The sequence below is a fragment of the Oratosquilla oratoria genome, chromosome 18, assembly GCF_046742065.1.
Source record: "Oratosquilla oratoria isolate Oo_2021 chromosome 18, ASM4674206v1, whole genome shotgun sequence".
Classification (NCBI taxonomy): domain Eukaryota; kingdom Metazoa; phylum Arthropoda; class Malacostraca; order Stomatopoda; family Squillidae; genus Oratosquilla; species Oratosquilla oratoria.
This window is the reverse complement of record NC_134794.1, coordinates 54036166-54056323: the sequence shown is the minus strand read 5'-3', so window position 1 is coordinate 54056323 and position 20158 is coordinate 54036166. Positions and strand designations below refer to the sequence as shown.

Sequence of the window (20158 nt, the reverse complement as noted above, 5' to 3'; positions counted from 1 at the left end):
GAAGCTTTTACATTCTTTACTCTACCTTCACTTGTGAATACTTGTTTGAACTATGCAAATAAATTTGTCAGTGAAGTATAGTCCTTCTCTAGTATATTAACCTTAAAAATAATGATACTGTGATACAAGGGAGTAGGGGTTAGGGAATCATTATGCACGAGTGATATTTTGACCCAGCCTGAACGAATTTCTTTCCATGTTATTTTTCTGCATGAGGGGGCAGAGGGGAGGTCGCTGATTAAGTGAAGCAGCCTTGCTAGGGATGGGCTGCATTGCTTTTGACCCAGGGCAGTGGGTGGGATACAGGGATAACCCATCATCCATGAGGTGCCAAGATGAAAAGGAGAAAAGGGTGGTGGAGAGTGGAATGGGTGGGGATGATTGTATGACTTTGGCTACCTCCCTGGTAAGGGGGAAAAAGCCCTTGATCTTTAGGAATCAGCACAGGGGAGAATGCCCAAAATTATTTTATACAAGGGCTTAGAAATTTACCTTACAAAGACCGACCTATGCACTTTAACTTACACTCTCTGAAAATATGAGAAGTGCAGGGTGATCTACTGGTATTCAAATGGACCAAAGTAGATGCAGGAAAGGTTATATTAGACAGCTCGACTAGTAGTAATGGATTTAGATTGAACAAAATTAAGTTTAAGAAAGCTATAATCAAGAACTGGTTTATCAACAGTGGTTAACAAATAGAATGGATCTAGTAACATGTAGCGAGAGCCAAAACAATTGTTTTAAGATTAGATAATGATATGGATAGGGATGACTGGTGGGAAGGGACATGGAAGTTCCTAGTGTAGGCCTTAGAATCTCCTCTTTCCTTATATTCTTATGTTCTAAGTGAATAAATGAGGATTCTGTGGGGATGCAAACATCTTGTTCTGAGTAGGCCAAATTTCCAGTTCATCAGGGTATGTATGTGCATTCTGTTTTGTTTCAAAGGACATAATGAAATATACACAAATCTTCTGAGTTGTTTTATGATAAATTAAATCCTTGTACAAATTATATACAAAATATAGCACGCACATTATTTACTAAAAGTACACCATAGAAATCACCGTCAACTTGAATATACCTATTTGAGGCATGTCGACACAATGGCATCACACAGTACTATCAAGATATATATTTACACACAAACCTAAGGATGATGATGATAATAATAGCGAAAATGACTGGTGTCATAATGAATTGTGAAAGTCATTGTGATAACAATGCAACAGTTGTGAATTTTGGAATCTTTTTGCAATGTCAGCTATTCAATGACAAAATCAATTGAGATGGTATGGAATTAGATGTATATACTTCTTTCTGATTGGCTGGGTGGCCTTTAAAAACAGGTTGAAAAAGAGAAAGAATCTGCAATTACAAGTAACAGTGGCAATAGACGTGTATCTATTCTAAAAACCAATCAAACCCTTGAAATGAAGATGATCTGGCATCAGCTTACCAATCCAAAGACTAGTTACATGTTAAGTAAATATGAAAATTAACTTTTCTATTTGTTGTATTAACCACCACTCAACCAAACAATAGAAAAGAGAATGTGAAATGGATCTGAAATCACCTAAATTTCAAACACATTCACTATAGGGATACAATATACATCATAGCTCTATATTTCAGTTCTTCCACAGGTCAATTTCCTCAGTATTTTGTATTTTGTCATGGATAACCAGCACTTCTATCCTTGAGGACAATATCACACTGAAGAGGTGGAGTCATAGAGGTGGTAAAGAAGAGATTTAAGGTGGGTAGCAGAAAGGAAGAATAGTACAAGTTAAATGTGATCAGCATTCTTCTCCGTGGAGAAGTCTTTGATCATAAAAGAATGCTGCATGACTCTGGTATGTAGGGGTATCACTAAGTCCCTAATGTACTAACTGCATAGAATTTATGCAGTTGTACCCCACACAGGGAGACTTCAGTATACAAGTTTTCATTCATACTGGGCACCAAGTCAACAATGGTGTCAAGAACAATGTATTGGGATTTAATAATTGTCATCTAAAGGCTGAAGCTAACTAATGGGAAAAATTATGTGGAAAAAACAAGATCTGCAAGAAAAATTGGGTGAACAAGTGGAAAGTCAGAACTTAAGGTGAACTGTTTTATTACCCACCCCCCAACATCCTTGTTTCCCTCCCTCCTGTCTCCAATCTATTACCTTCCTCATACTTTAACCACTTCTCAGTATCAGGTGGAGGGGACACTGGTTAAAAAATGGCATCTATTGGAATATCATCCTGAAACCATCTACAGTGTTCTAACATTTTATACATACATACAGACATATATATTATATATGTATGTATGTATGTATGTATACATATTTTTTTCTCCATCCTCTCATGGTGCTTCCATTTTTTCCTGCTATGATCTGGTTCACTTTCCTTCCCATACTTTATTAATCCTTTGTCCAGGTTTTGCCTCAAAATTTGAGGCAAACCCCTTATGGATATTAAGGTCCTGACAATGTCAAATTTTAAGCCCTTTCCATGATCTTGTTTCTTTACGACTCAATCATTTTCCATTCTATTCTGTCCTCTCAACCTCTAACATTACAGTTAGTCCTTTAAGTCTGTACTTTACCATAAGAAGTCTAACCACATTACACAGCATGTATGTAGGACACTTGATATATTGAATAATGAATAACACTAACAACTTTACAATTATTTGTGTGTTTGTGATCATCTGTCTACTGCATGAGTGAATGCAGACATAAGGACCATCTTCACAATATATACAGTAATTTGGATTGATTCCTTATTCTGCAAATCAGAGTGGAAAAGTACAGATGTAATTTCTCGGGACTTTTATAGATGCAAGTAACCTGATTGTGAATGAGTAGAACTGGCAAATGGTGATGCAGGTTTGTTGAGGATGACCCTTGTGTCAAGGATGACTCAAAGTCATCACCACAGCAACACCTAACAAAATGTGTGGGTGGGGAGGTGACCATAGTGTTGGAGGGAAAGACACCGAAAGTACTACAGAAAGGGAGGCAAGGACAGCAAGACAAGTAAAGGCAGCAAATAAATAGAATGTATAGATAGGTCAAACAGTTAGAAGTGAGGGCAGTGAAATACAGGCACTGTTATGCAGAGGTCATCAGACTGCACTGAAGGCCTTGAGCAAAATAATGAAGGAATGTCTTGATTTCAGGATCTTGCAGAAAACTTATAGATGTGACAAGAGGCAGAGAGAGCAAGCAGGAGGGCAAAGAATTAGAAAGATCCTAAAGTCTGCAGGCGACATCATTATCTATAAAACTAGATGAGGACTCGCTACAGCAGAGGCCTTACAGGAAACTTGCTACTATACTAGCTGCAATGATTAAGGTGGCAGTATTGATGAGACAAGATGACAGCAGTGTTGGAAGATCGACTGGTAATGGTGGTGATGGAAGAGTAGTTGATGGTGACAGACCAAATGAATTACCCAGGATGACAACAGTTGGTGGGAGTTATGACTGATGGAAGCAACTGATGATCATAGACTCTGATTCTGGGGCTGAAACAGGAGAAAGTAGGGGAATCTCCTTTTGGTGGGTGGTAGTAAGTAGTTTGTAATATACTTGGTGTGCTTGTGATGAAAGGTGGTGGAAACAGCCTTTCTCCTAAGTCTGTTTACACTGATATTAAAGAGCTGAATTTCTTTCGTGGTGCCAAAATCAAGGCAAGATGTAGACTAGATAAAGAGATAATGTGGGATACCACTCCCACTGCAATTAGCAGCCGATGTCGTCGTCAGTGTAATCACCTTAAAAACTACTAGGTCCAGCATTTCAACAACCTATCTGGCTTGAGTCAACATGGCTAGTTTGTACAAGTCATAGCCATGCCAGCACTTGAATAATGCATCACAGATAACGAAGCAAAGTGACTGCTTGGTGCCTCTCTAGTAACTGGCACCTACAGTGGCACTCTCCAGCCCAGTCACACCCACTGGGCAGTGAAGTAGCAGCGTGATGTGCCTACATGGTGTGGTTCTTGTGGCGGTTGTTGATGACAGTGATAGGATGCGTTTTTCCCTGTTGTTTCTTGCGCCGTACTTCCACAGGTGCAGCTGCTGAAGCTACCATGGTCACTGCCCCCAACACCACTGTTGCCATGCCTGGAACCGAGTTTGAGGTCCCATTCCCATTAGCCTGTGGTTTTTGGATTGCAGGAGGACGGGAAGTGGCTGGGGGAGTGGAGGGGCCTCCACTGTTGACCCAGTTCTGCGAGGATGCAGACGGCGGCTGTGAAGTGGCACGAATAGTTGTTGGCTTAAAGTTGTAATCAAGACTAGACTTCCGTTGAGGTACAGGAGGCCGTGGCTTATCTGGTGATTCTTTGGAAGTCTTTTCCCCATTTGAACTCTCGGACATTGTCTGCATCCCACTCTTTTGAGAAGGAACCTTGTCTTTTGGGTCCTCAAATTTGCCCACTAAACTCTTGACACAGATTTCTTCAATGGATCCCTCACACTCTACTTCATGCTCAATGTTAGCCTGTTTTAGAAGCTGTTCAACGAGTTGCCTCTGTGTGAAAGCACAGGGTGAGGAAGGAGATGTACTCAGCCTCTCAATACTGTGCGATCGTTGACGGAAATGAAGAACCCGTGAAGATGACTCACCCTGTTCTGGGAACTGGGGCATCTTCTGCACAACACCTGCACTTTGAACCTCTCCCTCAAACTTTGCCCTCTTCTCAGAAAAACTACGTCCAAACCTTCCACGACGCAGTGGCTCATTCTTCTGCTGTAGCTGTTGCAGTTCAGTGGGGCTGTTGCTGAAGGACCTCGAGGTGGCCAGAGGAGGAAGTTTCTGGCTGAGGCTCTCCAAGAACTGTTTCTGTTGCCGTACTGTTCCTTTCACTGGGATCTCTTCCTCTGACACTGGACTCGTTTTTGTTGAGGCACTGTTCTGCACTGCCTTGGGTGTACCAGAAGACCGAAGAGATGATATATCTGGTTGTGACTGTGTCAAAGAAGGGCAAGCTGCCATTAAGTGAATAGACAGTGATGGTGTGCTTTGACAGTGGTGAAGTCCTGCACATCCTTTGCCATTGCAGTCTCCACTGCTTCTACAGGAAGATGTATCATCATCATCCTTCTGCTGAGGGGGCTGTGTCCCAGACTGCCTAGCAGAAACACAATGCTCCATAGGCTGGGGTGGACTACTGCCTTTCTCCTTCACCTGTTCCCCAACACCTTCATCATGTATTTCTTCAGGAGCTGATCCCATCGAATTTCTAACCTCCTCACCGCTGCTCTTAGGGATTTTCCTACGTACAGTGCCTGGGGAGTATGGACCAGGGTCTTTGTTAAAATATGTTTCATGGTTTTCATAGTTATCACAGATTTGGGAGATGTACTGTGTGGGTTGCTTGAGGTCTGTGCCTCCAAAGGAACTGTTTCGCGAGGATGTACTACCTCGTGTGAATCTGGTATCACAGGAACCCCAAGAGCTTTGCCGTGAAGGCGTGTCCCTGTCTCCCAACACCACTGCACTATCAAAGGAACCCCATGAGCTATTCCTCGAGGGTGTCTCCTTCAAGTCACTGATGACAGGATTCCCAGATGCAATCTTCTGCTCTTTCTTCTCCTCTCTATCGAACACTTTGTCAAGACGCTGTGAGAAGATATCCTCCTTCTTCAAACCTTCAATAGCAAGGCCAGGCAAGGAGGCTGAAGAGCCTTGGCGCGATAAGCCAACTTCAGCCTCTTTCGTCTTTGGAGATTTACTTTCACTTGCTTTCACCATCTCCTCAAAATCCTGACGCTGCTTCTTGACAATGCCAGCAGGCCATGAAATTGAATCCTTTGCCATAACTACATTCGAATCTTGATGTTCCTGGGGTAGTGCCTGTGACTGGGAATGAGATTGTTGTGGTTGCTGCTGTTGCTGTATTTGCTGTTCTTGAGGAGGCAAAGAACACATTACTGCTGAGGAAGGTGATGATAACTTTATTTGGTCATCATGACACACACTAGAGGGAATGAGAATTGCTTGATGTTTCTGTGCAGCTGGTTTGGTCTGTGATAGAATGGGTCCATTGCCTTCAAGGTGGGGGGTGTCTTCCTTGCAGAGCAGCCTGTTAGGGGTTTCATCATATTCTTTGGTACTATCTGCTGCTTCATGACTAAAGGGGGACCCTGCAGTGGGCAGGACACCAATGGTGGGGGATAAGGGATTCTCTCCGGTAGGTTTCTTCCATCCTGGGCTTCTTTTAATTCGATCTGATGTAGATGATTCTTGATTCATGATGACTTCAGTATTCTTACTCACTGAACTTGGGCTACCAACACTTCCTTGAACACTTTCAAACTCGCTGATACGTTCCTTCACAGAAGATGATATAACAGGATCATCTTCTTCCTCCCCTGTAGCCTTCTCTTCTTCTTGATGTTTCTGGGAAATATATATTGGGTTGATGGCTTCTACTACATCAGCTTCTATTCTGTTACTACCTTCAACTAGCATCTCCCTTGAAGTCTCTACAAGCCACACAGGGGATAAACTTTGATTATTCTTGTCCTCTTGACTTCCATAGACATTGGTGTCAGGTTCAAATTCTGATGGATACACATGTTGTGAAGTTTGAAGAGTAACTGTAGCTTCCCATGCCGGTTGATTAAGGGACTGAGATCGACGCCAGCATTCACTGCTTTCCCCATCACCACCATGGTTATCTCCACTTCCTCCAAGTCTCTTTCTTCCACTTCCTCCAACTTCACCTCCACTAATATCGTCACTCGAACCACATTCTGTAAAAAGAAAAGAATTGTTTCAGCATGATATATAAATACTAGAAATTTTTCAATTTAATCTTTTAATCTCTTTAATCTCTTCTTAATCTCTTATCTTGTTATGGGCAGGATACAGGGATAACCCGTCATCCATGAGGAGCTAAGATTAGAGGGAGGGAAGGGTGATGGATGGGGGTGAAATGGGCGAAAAAGAAAAAGAAATGGGTGTGTGCCTTTTGACTTTGGCTACCTCCCTGGTATGGGTGAAGAAGCCCTTGATATATAGACAGAATCTCTTCATGATCAGGTGGCACATATCTTTATTCTGGCTGTTGCCAAGCTTTCTTATTTTGCTGTGTATAGCCCTTTCAGCACCAATGTGGTTAAACCCACCTCCATTTATTTCTTCATGATAGGGTGGCACATATCCTTCAATTCTAACTGCCACCCGGCTATATCATTCAGCTGTATGTGACTCCCTTGGTACTAATCTATCTATTCTATCTATATACTAATAGGCTTCTTCCCCCTTTCAAGAAAGGGAGCCAACCTAGGTATGCATCCACTCTCATTCATCACCTATTTCCTTTCTATTTTAGCTCCTTGTAAATGAATGGTCATCCTTGTCCCCTGCCCAGCTCAGAAGCAATGCAGCAGGACGCAGCACATCCACAGCAGGGCCAGCCACTTCACTTACAGGGCAACCCTCCATCCTCATCCCCTCAGGCAAAAATTGAAAAAGAGGAGAATTCCTTTTGTGCTAAGTCTATTTATGGCCATTCTCCACTCACACCTGTCTCTTCCCTTCTCCCTTCACTGCTCAACAGGCATTTCCCTTTTACAAAAGGCCCCATTCACCCCATCTATCCATCTCGTTCTTGGTCTTTCCCTAAAATTCATTCTATCCACCTCTACCTTCCATAATCTTTTAGCTAGTTTTTTGTCACTCATTCTTTCCATGTACCCAGACCATCCCACTATTTTTTCATCTACTGTCACTTCCCTTTTCAATCCACTCACCTCCTCATTTCTCACTCTATCCATCTTTATAAAACACACCATACTTCTCAGACACTCCATCTCAAACATTTTAACTTCTTTCTGCTTCCCTTACATTCCAAGTCTTTGTCCCATGCAGGGCCATAGGAATCACATACTCATACAGTCTTCTATTTGTACTCATACCCAGATACCTTTCTAATGACACTTTGTTACACTAACACACTTACTTGCTTCTCTCACTCTATAGTTTACTCCTATCCCCATTCCTCTATTCTCTACTACACATAACCCAAATACATAAAATTATCCACTTCTAACCTCTCTCCATTAAGACTTACCTCCAATTTACTGCCATCCTCACCTTTTGTACATCTCATCACCTTGCTTTTACCTACATTTACTTTCAACTTCCTTCTATCGCATACCTTCCCAAATTCTGTCACTGAGTGCCTCAAACTTTCCTCTGATCCAGCCACAAGCAGTGTTACTAGCAAATAAGAACTGACTCACCTCCCACTTCTCTCGAACAATTTCCAATCCTTTGCCTATCACCCTAACATCTACCTCCCATACTACCTAATCTATGTACACATTGAACAACCATGGCAGCAGGAAAAAAAAAAAAAAAAAAAATGTGATCCCATTTATTACAATAATGTACATTACTGATTTTACCCTGCCTAGTATCACACAATTGTATTCAGATTAAGAAGCATCACCATTACAAAAAGGTTACATACATACATACATATACCAAGGCTTTTTCCCCCTTACAAGGGAGGTAGCCAAAAAGGGAAAGGCATAAAAACACTCCCACCCATTTCATCCCTAAATACACTCCACACCCCTCCCACCCTCCCTCTCATCTGAGCACCTCCTGGATGACGGGTCATCCCTGCACCCTGCCCACCGCCCTGGGTATGTTACAACAATTAATTAACCCCTTCCCTTTAATGGCACATTACAATATATTTAGGTTAATATCAGATTTTATTCATATCATGGAACATTACTACAATGAAAGGGTTATAAAAATCTTTACTCCCTTTACTTTATCAATTTTTTTCTGACTGATACTGCCTTTAGGAGTATTATAGCCATGAAGGGCTTAAATCAATTCCAATCAACCCTTTTGCTATAATGACTAGTTTTTATTCTGGCATGTACAAAATTAAATTATTCAGCTAAAAGAATGTTATAGTAACAAAGGGAGATTTAGGTCACCCACCTGAGTGATGCTGTGGAAACAAAATATTGGCTGTGTGATCATCTGGGGACCAGGACTTGGGTCTTGGGAGGATGGCATGTTGTGCCACTGCCACATGACCCCCACCACTCCTTCGCTCACACATCCTGAATTCAGGCTCACCCTTGTCACACAGATCCTGCTTCTCTCCACACATGTCCCCATTATTCTGTCTGTTGTTAATGTTATTGTTATTATTGTACATGTGATGGAGATTGATTTCTCTATTGCCATTGTTTGGCTGGTGGGTAGGCATGGTGCTGTTGTCGTTAGTGCTTGCGCTGAGAGGCTGTGGGGGTGAGACTTGCACTTGTGGAGGTTTCAGGTTGGTCTCAGACTTGCTTCGCCAGAGGGCATTGTGTCTCTGCCGGCTCGCATCAAGGATTCCCTGGGGATCCAAGGAAATGTCACTGCAGAATACTATTAAAACTTTCATGTGTGCCTCATTTTTAGTCAAATCCAGGCATACAATATATACATATAGGCATACAATTTGAGTGGGGTTGAAACCCCACCATGTTTACATTGTACCAGTCTCAGTACATTTACATATTTAACAAGTAAAGAAAACTGCTTTGTAAAGATATGGATCTAAATACATAAAGCAAATGAAATAGACTATACAAGACAAAGATGACATGTAGTACAATATCTAAAAAGACAAATGTTACTAGATCTTTTGTTTTATCAGTACTTACCCAGTTACTCTCCTCTTGGACCCTCCCTTTACACACAACACCTTCCCTTAGAGTTTCACTGACTTTTGGATATTTTACATAATTGTATTTACATCACCACTCTGGACACCCTATACACCATGCTCCCAAACTCAAACTCACCCTTCCCTTTCAATTTAGTTTAATTCAATGCTAATACATCCATCTTTTTCATAAGTATACTACAAATCTCTTACCAATTACATTCATCTATTCCATATCCATATACATTTAATGACCCAATTACTAGGGTCCTAGCTGAAGAAAAATATTGTGTGGGGGATACCTAATCTCCTCTGTACCATTTAACTACCTTCTAAAACATGCATGGGATCATGGTGGCAGCATTCTTTTCCCCCTCACCACCCCACAATTTCAAAGTAACAGCTAAAAACATAAAGATTTACCTCTGTAAGCTAGAACTATGGCTCCTGATAAACTTAATGCCTGCACTCCTTCAGAAGTCCTTAATGATGTTTATTCCTACACTGAATCTAAGAAGTATCCAATGGTCAGAGATGGGCAACCTCTCTTACTGGACAAAAATCCTGTATCTGATATACATTCAACTTTCAATCCACATATAAAAGAAGGCGAATAAGAAATTGAACAAACTTAGAACAGTCACAGGCACCGAAGTTGAAATGCATAAACACTTACCACTCATCACAAAGAACATAATAATAATTACAAATAATAATGGGCTGAACATCTACACTCAGAAATCAAAATCTTTCCCAAGGAGTTACATGTTTCTGTTCTTTGCTGTTCTTCAAAAATCTTTTAATCTATTCACCTTCCACATAACATCAAACAAACACATAATAAACACAACTCAGACAGTATTCTATTCAAATATCAACAATAACCTATCCCCCAGCATCCCACCCTTACCATATAAAAAACATGCATACACAGATCAAGATAAGCCCTTTTAAAATAAACTGCTAAATGCTCAACTTTACCAAATGCCCCAGAAATATATACAACACAAAACATTGACAAAACAAGTATATTTCATACTATACACACATATACCAAGGGTTTTTTCCCCTTTATAAGGGAGATAGCCAAAGTCAAAAGGCATAATTCCACTCCCATCCACTTCATCCCCAACCACTCCACACTCATTCACCACCCCTCCCTCTCTCTTTTCTTGGCTCATAGATGACAGGTCATCCCTACATCTTGCCCATTGCCCTGGGTCAGAAACAATGCAACAAGATACATACATACATACATATACCAAGGCTTTTTCCCCCTTACAAGGGGGGTAGCCAAAAAGGAAAAGGCACAAAATCATTCCCACCCATTCCATCCCTGAATACACTCCACACCCCTACACCCTCCCTCTTATCTTAGCACCTCCTGGATGATGAGTCATCCCTGCACCTTGTCCACTGCCCTGGGTCAGAAGCAGTGTCGCAAGACACAACACATCCACAGCAAGGCCGCTTCATTAAATCGGCGACCCCCCCTCTGTCCCCCCCATGCATAAAAGGAGAAGACGGGGAGAAATCCCTTAAGGCTGCATCAAATTTTGCTCACACATACTACCTCACCACCCATCCCCGCCCATTCCACCTCATGCATCACATCATCCATATACAACCATTCTCCATTCACCCCTGTCTTCTGTCCTCTCCCGTCCTTCCTCAACAGACATTCCCCTCTTCCCCAAAGCCCCCTTCACCCCATCCATCCAACCCATCCTAGGACGTCCCCTCATGTTCACTCCCTCCACATCTGCCTTCCATACCTCTTTTACTAGTCATTCTTCACTCATTCTTTCCATGTGTCCAAACCATCCTAATACTCTTTCATCAACCCTATCTCCCAACTCCCTTTCCACCCCCGTTCTTCTTCTCACCTCCTCATTTCTCACTCTATCTAGCCTAGTAACCCCCATCATACTTCTCAGACACCTCATCTCAAACACATTCAAACTCCTTCTCTCTTCCTCTCTTATGTTCCAAGTTTCTGCCCCATACAGTGCTGTTGGCACAATCACTCCTTCATACAGTCTTCTCTAAGCACCCATTCCCAAATGTCTATTTCTCATTACACTCTTCAATCCACCAAGGCATTTACTCGCTTCTCTCAATCTACATTCTACCTCCACCTTCACTCCACCTTTTCCTGCCACATTTGCATCCATAACAAGACCACTTCATTTCATTGGGGACCCCCCCTCTCTCCATCCTCTCATGTAGAAAAAGAGAAGATAGGGAGAAATCCCTTCATGCTGAATCAAAATATCATTCACACATAACCACTCCTAAAACCCCCATCCCCCACTCACTCCCTTCCATGCATCACAGCATCATCCATATACAACTATTCTCCACTCACCCCTATCTTGCATTCTCCTGTCCTTCCTCAACAGAAATTCCCCTCTTTCCTAATACCACTTTTACCCCCATCCATCCATCTCATCCTTGGTTGCCCCCTCATGTTCACATTTGGATGGAAAAAGTAAAGGAGCATGATGGCAAAAGATACAAAGGGGTGTGGAGGGGTTAGATATACTATAGGAGCACGATTACAAGGGATACTACTAAGGGGGCATTAATGCAAGGATTACCTATGGGAGTCTATAATGATAAATAGGTTAACCTTTTGGTATTCCCATGTCTGTTTATTCTTGTTGTCACATGTCTGTTTTATTCAACTAGGGAAAATTGTGTAGACACCAATGAGATACAACATATTTAACTCACCCTTTGCTATCTATGTTCAACCTGTTTACTTTGGCACATTTAAGACAATTTTTTAAAAATGAAGAAACCCGTTAATGTCAGTGTTAACAAACACTGGATTAGATTCTCACCTGATAGGTCTTCAGCTGTGAACAGAAAGCCTGGTTGGGTTTGATGCAGGACCTCTTCCTCTTTACAAGGTGAGAGGCATCCTCAAGTTCCATGTTGAAGGCCTTCATGGCATATGCAATTACTACTGATGCTGACCTGCTGATGCCCATCTTGCAGTGAACCAGCACTTTGGAACCCTTCTCCCTGTGAGGATGGAGGCCAAATGTCAATAGGGGTTGAGCAAGAGAGTTGATTGTGATAGGTTCTCTCAAAACACCACATAGCAGAGATATGACAATTACTATGAAGGTTAGTTGTTGCCGTTGTTGTTGTTGTTTAGTTCTGACAGCAGAGATAAAACCTCCCCTACAGACCCCTGATCAAACTCTTTGATCTCAACCTTCATCCCTATTCCCATTATGATTGGAAAGTCTTTTAGATGGGGCTTGCCTGGAGTTCCTGCTGTGTAACCACTACTGGGAGCAGCCACATCAACTTTCTCTGGAACCATGGGGTCTGGGGGAGGCCTCCAACCACTTGGGAGAAGGAATGAAGCCTTTCATTCCTACAGCCATGTGATGTAGACCCTGGGTGATGCTGCCCATACTGATACAACACAGACTACAGTCCAAAGTTTCTTCCCAGGGAGATATGTGAGAGTTTCCAAGTATCTTTGCCAGCCACTGTTGGGCTGCATGTTTTCAACTATGTGAAACTTGAAACAACAATTGATTGATTATTGGTCCTTCACAGGATTCAATGTGAACTTTTCCAGTCAAGTGGCTAGTTTAGTCATTTTATTATAGTTAATACCTGTGGCTGGCAGGAGAGGAATTCTCCCACCATGTTTGCCATGTGTCTAAAGACAACTAAGTGGGATAAAATGATAGGACTAGGTATCCTCCATTCTGTGTATTACTATGAAAATTCAATGCATAAGAAGGTCTGGGAAGAGGACACCAAACAGAACCCTAGTAAGTGGGTCATTAAATGTATGGGTGTGGTATAGATGAGAGTAAAAAGGAAGAGATTGGCAGTTTGCTTTTGTGATGAAAGTTGGATGTATTAAGTTGAAAGGTAGGGGCAAGTTTGAATTTAGGAGTATGGTGGGAAGAAAGGCAGGAGTAATGAGAGGGTAAAGGATGGAAAGAGTGGCTCTATTGGTAAGTGATCTGACAGGAAAGAGTGTGGTTGAGTCTTTGAGGATGTTGGTGAATGTGAAATTGAGATGGGAGATATGGGTTTTTGGGAGTTTATATATTTCTAGTAAGAAAAATGAAGAGGAAAGGGAGACTTTTTGGATGAATTCAAATGAATGTATAGTTTTGGAAGGAATGTAAATGTAATGGTGTTGGGGGATCTTAATGCTCAGAGTAGGAGATGACCCTATAGATGGAGTATAAAGGTCTGGGGTGCCAGTAAGATGTATAGAAGAGTGAGGATGTTGCAGATGTGTTTAAAGGTAATTGATAATAGCAAATATAATGTTTAAGAAGAGAGTCAAGCATAAGTATACATGGGAAAGGTTAATGGAGGGGCATTGATAAGGCATTACTGGAGTATGTAGTGGTGCCCAAAGGGAGGACTGGAAGATTATATATATATATATATTATATATACATATATATAATACTCCTTGTTCCACACACCATCTTTGCACACCTTGTAACTCCCTCCTTGAAACATCCCCATTCCCACTCCACTCCTAGCTCTACTTTATTCTTCACTCCCTCCCACTCTTCTCTCAGCTTTTTATACTCCTTTTCCTTCTCATTTAAGCAGTTTACTCTAAGCACCTCCCTACCTTCTGCCATTTTCCTCTTTCTCCATCTATCCTCCACTCTTCAACTTACCTTCCACCAAAAAAATTATCTGATATTCCCCCACTCTCTCCCCAAAGAACATGTACATCTAAAACTCTTCCTACTCCTGGTTACCACTACATAATCTATTAGAGTCCCATCTACTATCCTTCCATCCATCACTCTCTCCGGTGTGCACTTATTCTTGACTTTCTTCCTAAACACTGTATTTGCTATCATCAACTCTCTCCATACACATCTCCACAATCAACTTTCCACTACAATTTTTTTTCTGGCACTCCATACTTCCCAACCACTCCATCTATTGGTTCATCTCCTACTTTAGCTTTGAGATCTCCCAATACCATTATATTGACATTTCTCCCTAAACCTTCTACATACTCATTTAATCTATCAAAAATCCTCCCTTTCCTCTACACTCTTCTCACTACCAGGCCCATATGCACTTACAAAGAGCCACATCTCCCTTCCTAGTATCACCTCATACACATTAACCTTGAAGAAACCTCCTTCCACTCCAGATGCTTAACTATCTCTTCACTTATTAGTATAGCCACCCCTTCTCTCCCTCGTCCTCTCTTCACTCCTGACACCCTACCCACTACACTCCCAAACTCAAAATCACTCCTCCCTTTCAACTTAGTTTCACTCACTGCCAACACATTCATCTTCCTTCTCACAAACATACTATCTCTTCCCTTTTACTCTCATCTCTCCCACACTCACGCACATTAAAAGACCCAAACCTTAGAGTTCTGGCTGGAAAACTCCCATACCCTCTTATGCCTTTGCTTTATATAATGAATGACCCTTTAGTACTGCAGAGAGTAGTATGCCTAGTCCTATCCTCCATCCCATTTTAGTTGCCTTTTATGACTCAGGTGGGAACACTAAGTGGTAGTGTTCTTTCTCCCCTACCACAGGGTTAGGGGAAAATGAAACACATTACCACAAAAAAAAAAACCTTTTTAGAGCCAGACTGCTGCCACATCAGCATCACCATGAAATTTTTTGTCCAACTTCTCTACTGAAGTGTTGTTTTCCCTAACCATCTGTTGCTGGTGTTCTGAAGATAAGGCATCTGATGAAGTAGAAGCATAAGAATCTGCATTGCACTGATGTGCAAGCTTTAGTGTAAGTACTGTTCAAATCAAGAGTTTTATTCTCTAAAAAGTGCTGATGAATGGAAAAACAATACTATTAAAATCATCACATATCAATTCATGACACTGTTCAGCAGTAACTTTAAAATCAGTCTAATAAAATTTCTTAATCCCCCTAAAAATTCATCGATAAATTCACAAGGCTGCTGTTATTGTTATTAAATGATACTTTGCAGATTAAATTTGGTGGCTTAACAAAAACAGTCTCTAATCTAATAATAGCACTGTCATATGTATTACAGTCACCAATGAGCTCATATACAGTAGGTGATATGCAGTTTATTAGAGCTCTCAGTTTGTCGGGCGCTTCATCACCATTCTCCTCAATAAAGTTGGTAATTGTCCAATACCAATGTTATTAATTGATAGCCATATATGAGCTTCGGTCAGAATCCAGATTAGAGGCCTTCAATAGTTTGGCCATAAGTTTCAAATAAATGAGAATAAATTGGGGAAAAAGAAAGAAAGAAAAAAAAAAAAAAAAAAAAAGAAAGAAAGAAAAAAAAAATATATATATATATATACAGTATATAGTTGATTTTCTGTTAATTGCTGAAATACAATACCTGTAATGTCAAAACTAACATTGCAAACTCCCCCTATCAGGAGGCTAGGATGGTGCCCCTTACAGAGGACTTTGTAGCATGGAATTTAAATGAACTTGTCTTTGGTGCAATTCATTGGCAGCAAGTTTCGAACTGCATCACCTCAACCTCCTCCACAAGTAGCAACACTAACCCACTTGGCCAGCATGCATCCTAGTCATAACACAGAAAAAGAAATACCTGTGTTTATGGCCACTAAAACACTCTGACAACAAAGCCCACTGAACAAACAGCTACTAAAGCAGTAGAAACCAAACCAAAGCAACACCACTTAGATTTATCTAACATACGAACATTACAGTATATTCCATGGGCAGTTGTTCTGGGCAGGCAAATTATTTTATGTGAGTAAGAGAGATTGTATTAGGGTTGGAAATGGTGAGAGTGGTATGATGTGAAGATGGGGCTCCACCAAGGTTGTGTAATATCATCATGTGTGCACATGAATGAGGTGGTAGTGGAGGTAAATATGGAGGTCATGGGTAGGGGATTGGAGATAGTTTGTGAGTGGAGGGAAGTTGGAGATAAACCAGTTGTTGTTTGCTGATGACGCTAGTTACAAGTATTTTGGATCACATGTAACAGGGAATGGAGGAGTGGGGGTGAAGGTAAGTTGTTGAATGAAGGAAGCAAGTTTTGGGAGAATGAAAACTGTCATTATAAAAAAGTATCTGGTTATGGAAAAAAGAGAGAGAGAATATGAACAGGGGATTGTGTCTATAATACTGTACAGGGCAGAGACTTGAAATGTAAGGGAGTCAGAAAATAGAAATAGAAATGAGTCTGAGATGAAGTGTTTGAGAAGTGTGGTGGGGTCATGTGGATGGACTGAGTGAGATATGAGGAGGTGAGATAGAGAGCAGTGCTAGAAGGGGAAATGGCAGATTGGATTGACCAAGAATACTAGGATGGTTTGGGCATATGGTAAGAATAAGTGAAGAAAAACTAGCAAGATGGCATAGATGGATGGTGTGAACTTGGGGGAAGACTAAGAATGAGATGGACAAATGGGCAGAAAGGGACCTTGGGTAAAAGAAGAATGCCTGTTAAGCATGGAAGAGAGAGAGGTATAGATAGAAATGAGTGGAGAATGATGGTAAATGCATGATAAACTGATGTGGCCCTAAGAGATTTCTCCTCATCTTCTCTAATTATTCATGAGTGAACGAGGAGGGCAGGTCACCATGTAACTGAAGTGGTACAGGTATACCTGCTGTAGAGGTGCTGTTTCTTACTGCATTGTTTCTGATTCAGGCAGTGGGTGAAGACTAGGAATGACCCTAACTCCATAAGGAGTTAAGATAAACGAAAAAACAAATAGATGTTGGAAGGGTGTGGGATGGGTGGATGTTGGTTGCATGCCTAGGCTGGCTATCTGTTATATGGAGAAGGAGGCCTTTTGATAAATAAGATATATATGGATAGTTAACATCAGTCATTTTCACTCAGTTTCCTAAAAACATTTTGACTGCAAAGCACTAACTCTTAAATAATCCTTTATAGTCAAATGGTAACTGTTAATCTAACGAGCTTTTTCTGATTAACAATACATATATCAGTTTGAGGAAATCTCTAGCTCAAACAGGGTTAAAAAGCAGTTTTGACTACCCCTTTCTCTTACGACATTTATCTAATTATTTCATTCTAGCTGTCAAATGATGATTTTATTACACTCCAGTGAAGTCTCTTGTCCGCAAAGGGTAAATGCCTCCCACATGACACCTAATATTATACAAGTCCAGTAAATTTCCATTGTTAGCTTATCACTACTACTAAAAGCAACAACTACTCACTTGGCCTGAGTGATGTACTTATAAGTGTTCTCCCAGTGTCGAAGAAGCTCGGTCTTCTCGTCGTCATAAACACGGATGTTGAGGTAGTCAAACATGCCAGGGTAGAAATTGTCAATTTCTTTTGTCACATTGAGGATGTATCCAACACTGCAAGGAATACAAATGGCATCACATGAGGTAAACCCAACTCATCAGTGACTCCCTCCTTTTTCTATGGAACAAGGCCAAATTAAGTTTTAGTTCTTGATAACCCAACTGAAGATGGCCATTCTAAAGAAGACGCTATTTATAACTCCTGTAACTCGTTTAATCTTGATCATCTGTAAAGTTTTTAGTCATCTTTTGAATTATCACCAAATGAACTGTGCATGAATGACAATGAATGACTTCTTCAATAGAGAGGAGACTGCAAAGTTACAGGAACACCATATTCACATATCAATAAATTACAATGTTGAAGCATGCTTACAGATTTTTTTTAGCTACAATGATGTTGAATGCAGAAAAAAAGCAAAATAAAGATATATACAAGTACACAATTAATTATTTTACATAATATTGATTGTATTTTTATTCAACTGAATCTTAAAAATTTGAATTGTACTATGAACTATTACTTCTGTAACCCCAGCGTCAGCTATCAACTGACAATGAGCTAACAAACAATTTCTGCAGGAATTTATTCTACTTATTAACTAGGCAGTTGATGAAATTGTCTGTCTTCTTCTATTACATAAAAGAGAAGTGACATGCCTATCTCTCCTTAACTGCAACTTTTCCATATCTTCTCTTCCTTCTGCTCTACCACTCAATGTATCCATTTACCCATTACTATCATAATAGGTCACATGCCATGACAAATGATCCACATGCATGCAAGATGGTACTGCATTATACTGTATACTGCACTGTCTTTACTAGGACCTCCAATCTTGTTGACTTTGCATTTCCAATCAATACATGACTCAAGGAATGCAACTTATCACACCATGACCCCTTCATGCCATCACCCAACAAGGAAGTACCTAAAGTCAGCAGACAGTTCGTTGACCCTTTTCTTATACCTATACCAAATACATTATTGTAAATTCAATATACACGCCATATCTAGCCACATCCACAAATAATATAACTAAACCCATTACTATGCAACTAACACCCAGCACAGTAAATATAAAACAGCAGCCAAGAACACACAAATCTACATGAATAGATTAAAACAATGGTTTAGAAACAACAGAATGGGGACTCCACCCTGGAAACTGATAGTGACTTTACTCACACAAGACAACCATGAATCAAAAATATACCTTACAGTGAAACTGAGTGACAGAGCTCTTTCACTGGAGAGAAACCCTATAATTCTGGGCCTCATATCTGACACTCGTGTGAACTTCAGCCCATATGTCAGGGACTTGACAGTGGGAATTAACAAGATAATGGGCCAACTAAAACCCATCAAACGAGCTAACTTTGGATGGCTGAAGGAGACTCTAATAAACATTTTCAAGCAGTTCATAAGAACCACCACTGACTGCTCTTCCACGATGTGGTTCCCAAAAATAAGCAAGATGAACACAAACATCACAGAATGGTGCACTGTGGGTGATGGCCAGGTGTACCAGGGCCACCCTAATTGGACACTCACATGCAGAGATTGAAGTCCTTCCCATAAAGCCACTTATGGATGACAGGGACAAAGTTATGTTCCAGATCCCTGAACATCTCCCATTTATTTCACTATATCTCTCAAGTACTATCAGCAAAACCACACCAGCAGCATTCTGGTTGAGCATTCACAGCGGTTCTCCACCAATGCCACATAGAATCCACAAGAGCACATTCATGCTTGGATCACTGAACAAGTTCTTCAAGACAGACCACCAAACTTGGTACTCTGCCATCACCCCCAGATATAGGCCCTGAAGAAAGAACCCTCCCATATCAGGTAAGAAATACAGTGGCATGGTGGTATATTGGGCATTATCCAGCACTGAATGCCAATGCGTGATGGGCCTGGTCACAGATTCAAGCTACCCTAGGTGCAAATACCACACACAGAACACAAAACACTTCATACTGGCAGTCCCTAGACAACAACACAACATTTTTTTCTGTGTGTGACTTATGAACCCAGCCTGGAGTTGAATCCAGATACCTGAGGGCCACAGGTCTCCTACAAGTGACCAGGGGATAACAGATTATTTGATCATTACTTTCTCTTACTCATTTCTATTTCAGTAATTTCCC

The 20158-nt window shown here is 41.0% G+C and overlaps 1 protein-coding gene across 6 annotated transcripts in view; it reads right to left on the bottom strand.

The window, feature by feature from the left end:
- Positions 1-973: 973 nt before the first annotated feature.
- ssh (Protein phosphatase Slingshot) overlaps positions 974-20158 on the bottom strand; it is a 145768-nt gene continuing 126583 nt past the window's right edge. For all 6 annotated transcript variants that reach the window (XM_076201973.1, XM_076201972.1, XM_076201975.1 and 3 more), the window contains 4 exons: positions 17909-18055; positions 12545-12728; positions 8981-9386; positions 974-6768 (listed from right to left, as the gene is read on the bottom strand). In XM_076201973.1, coding sequence (XP_076058088.1) covers positions 3992-6768; positions 8981-9386; positions 12545-12728; positions 17909-18055 — 3514 coding nt within the window. In that variant the 3' untranslated portion in view covers positions 974-3991. The remainder of the gene's footprint in view (positions 6769-8980; positions 9387-12544; positions 12729-17908; positions 18056-20158) is intronic.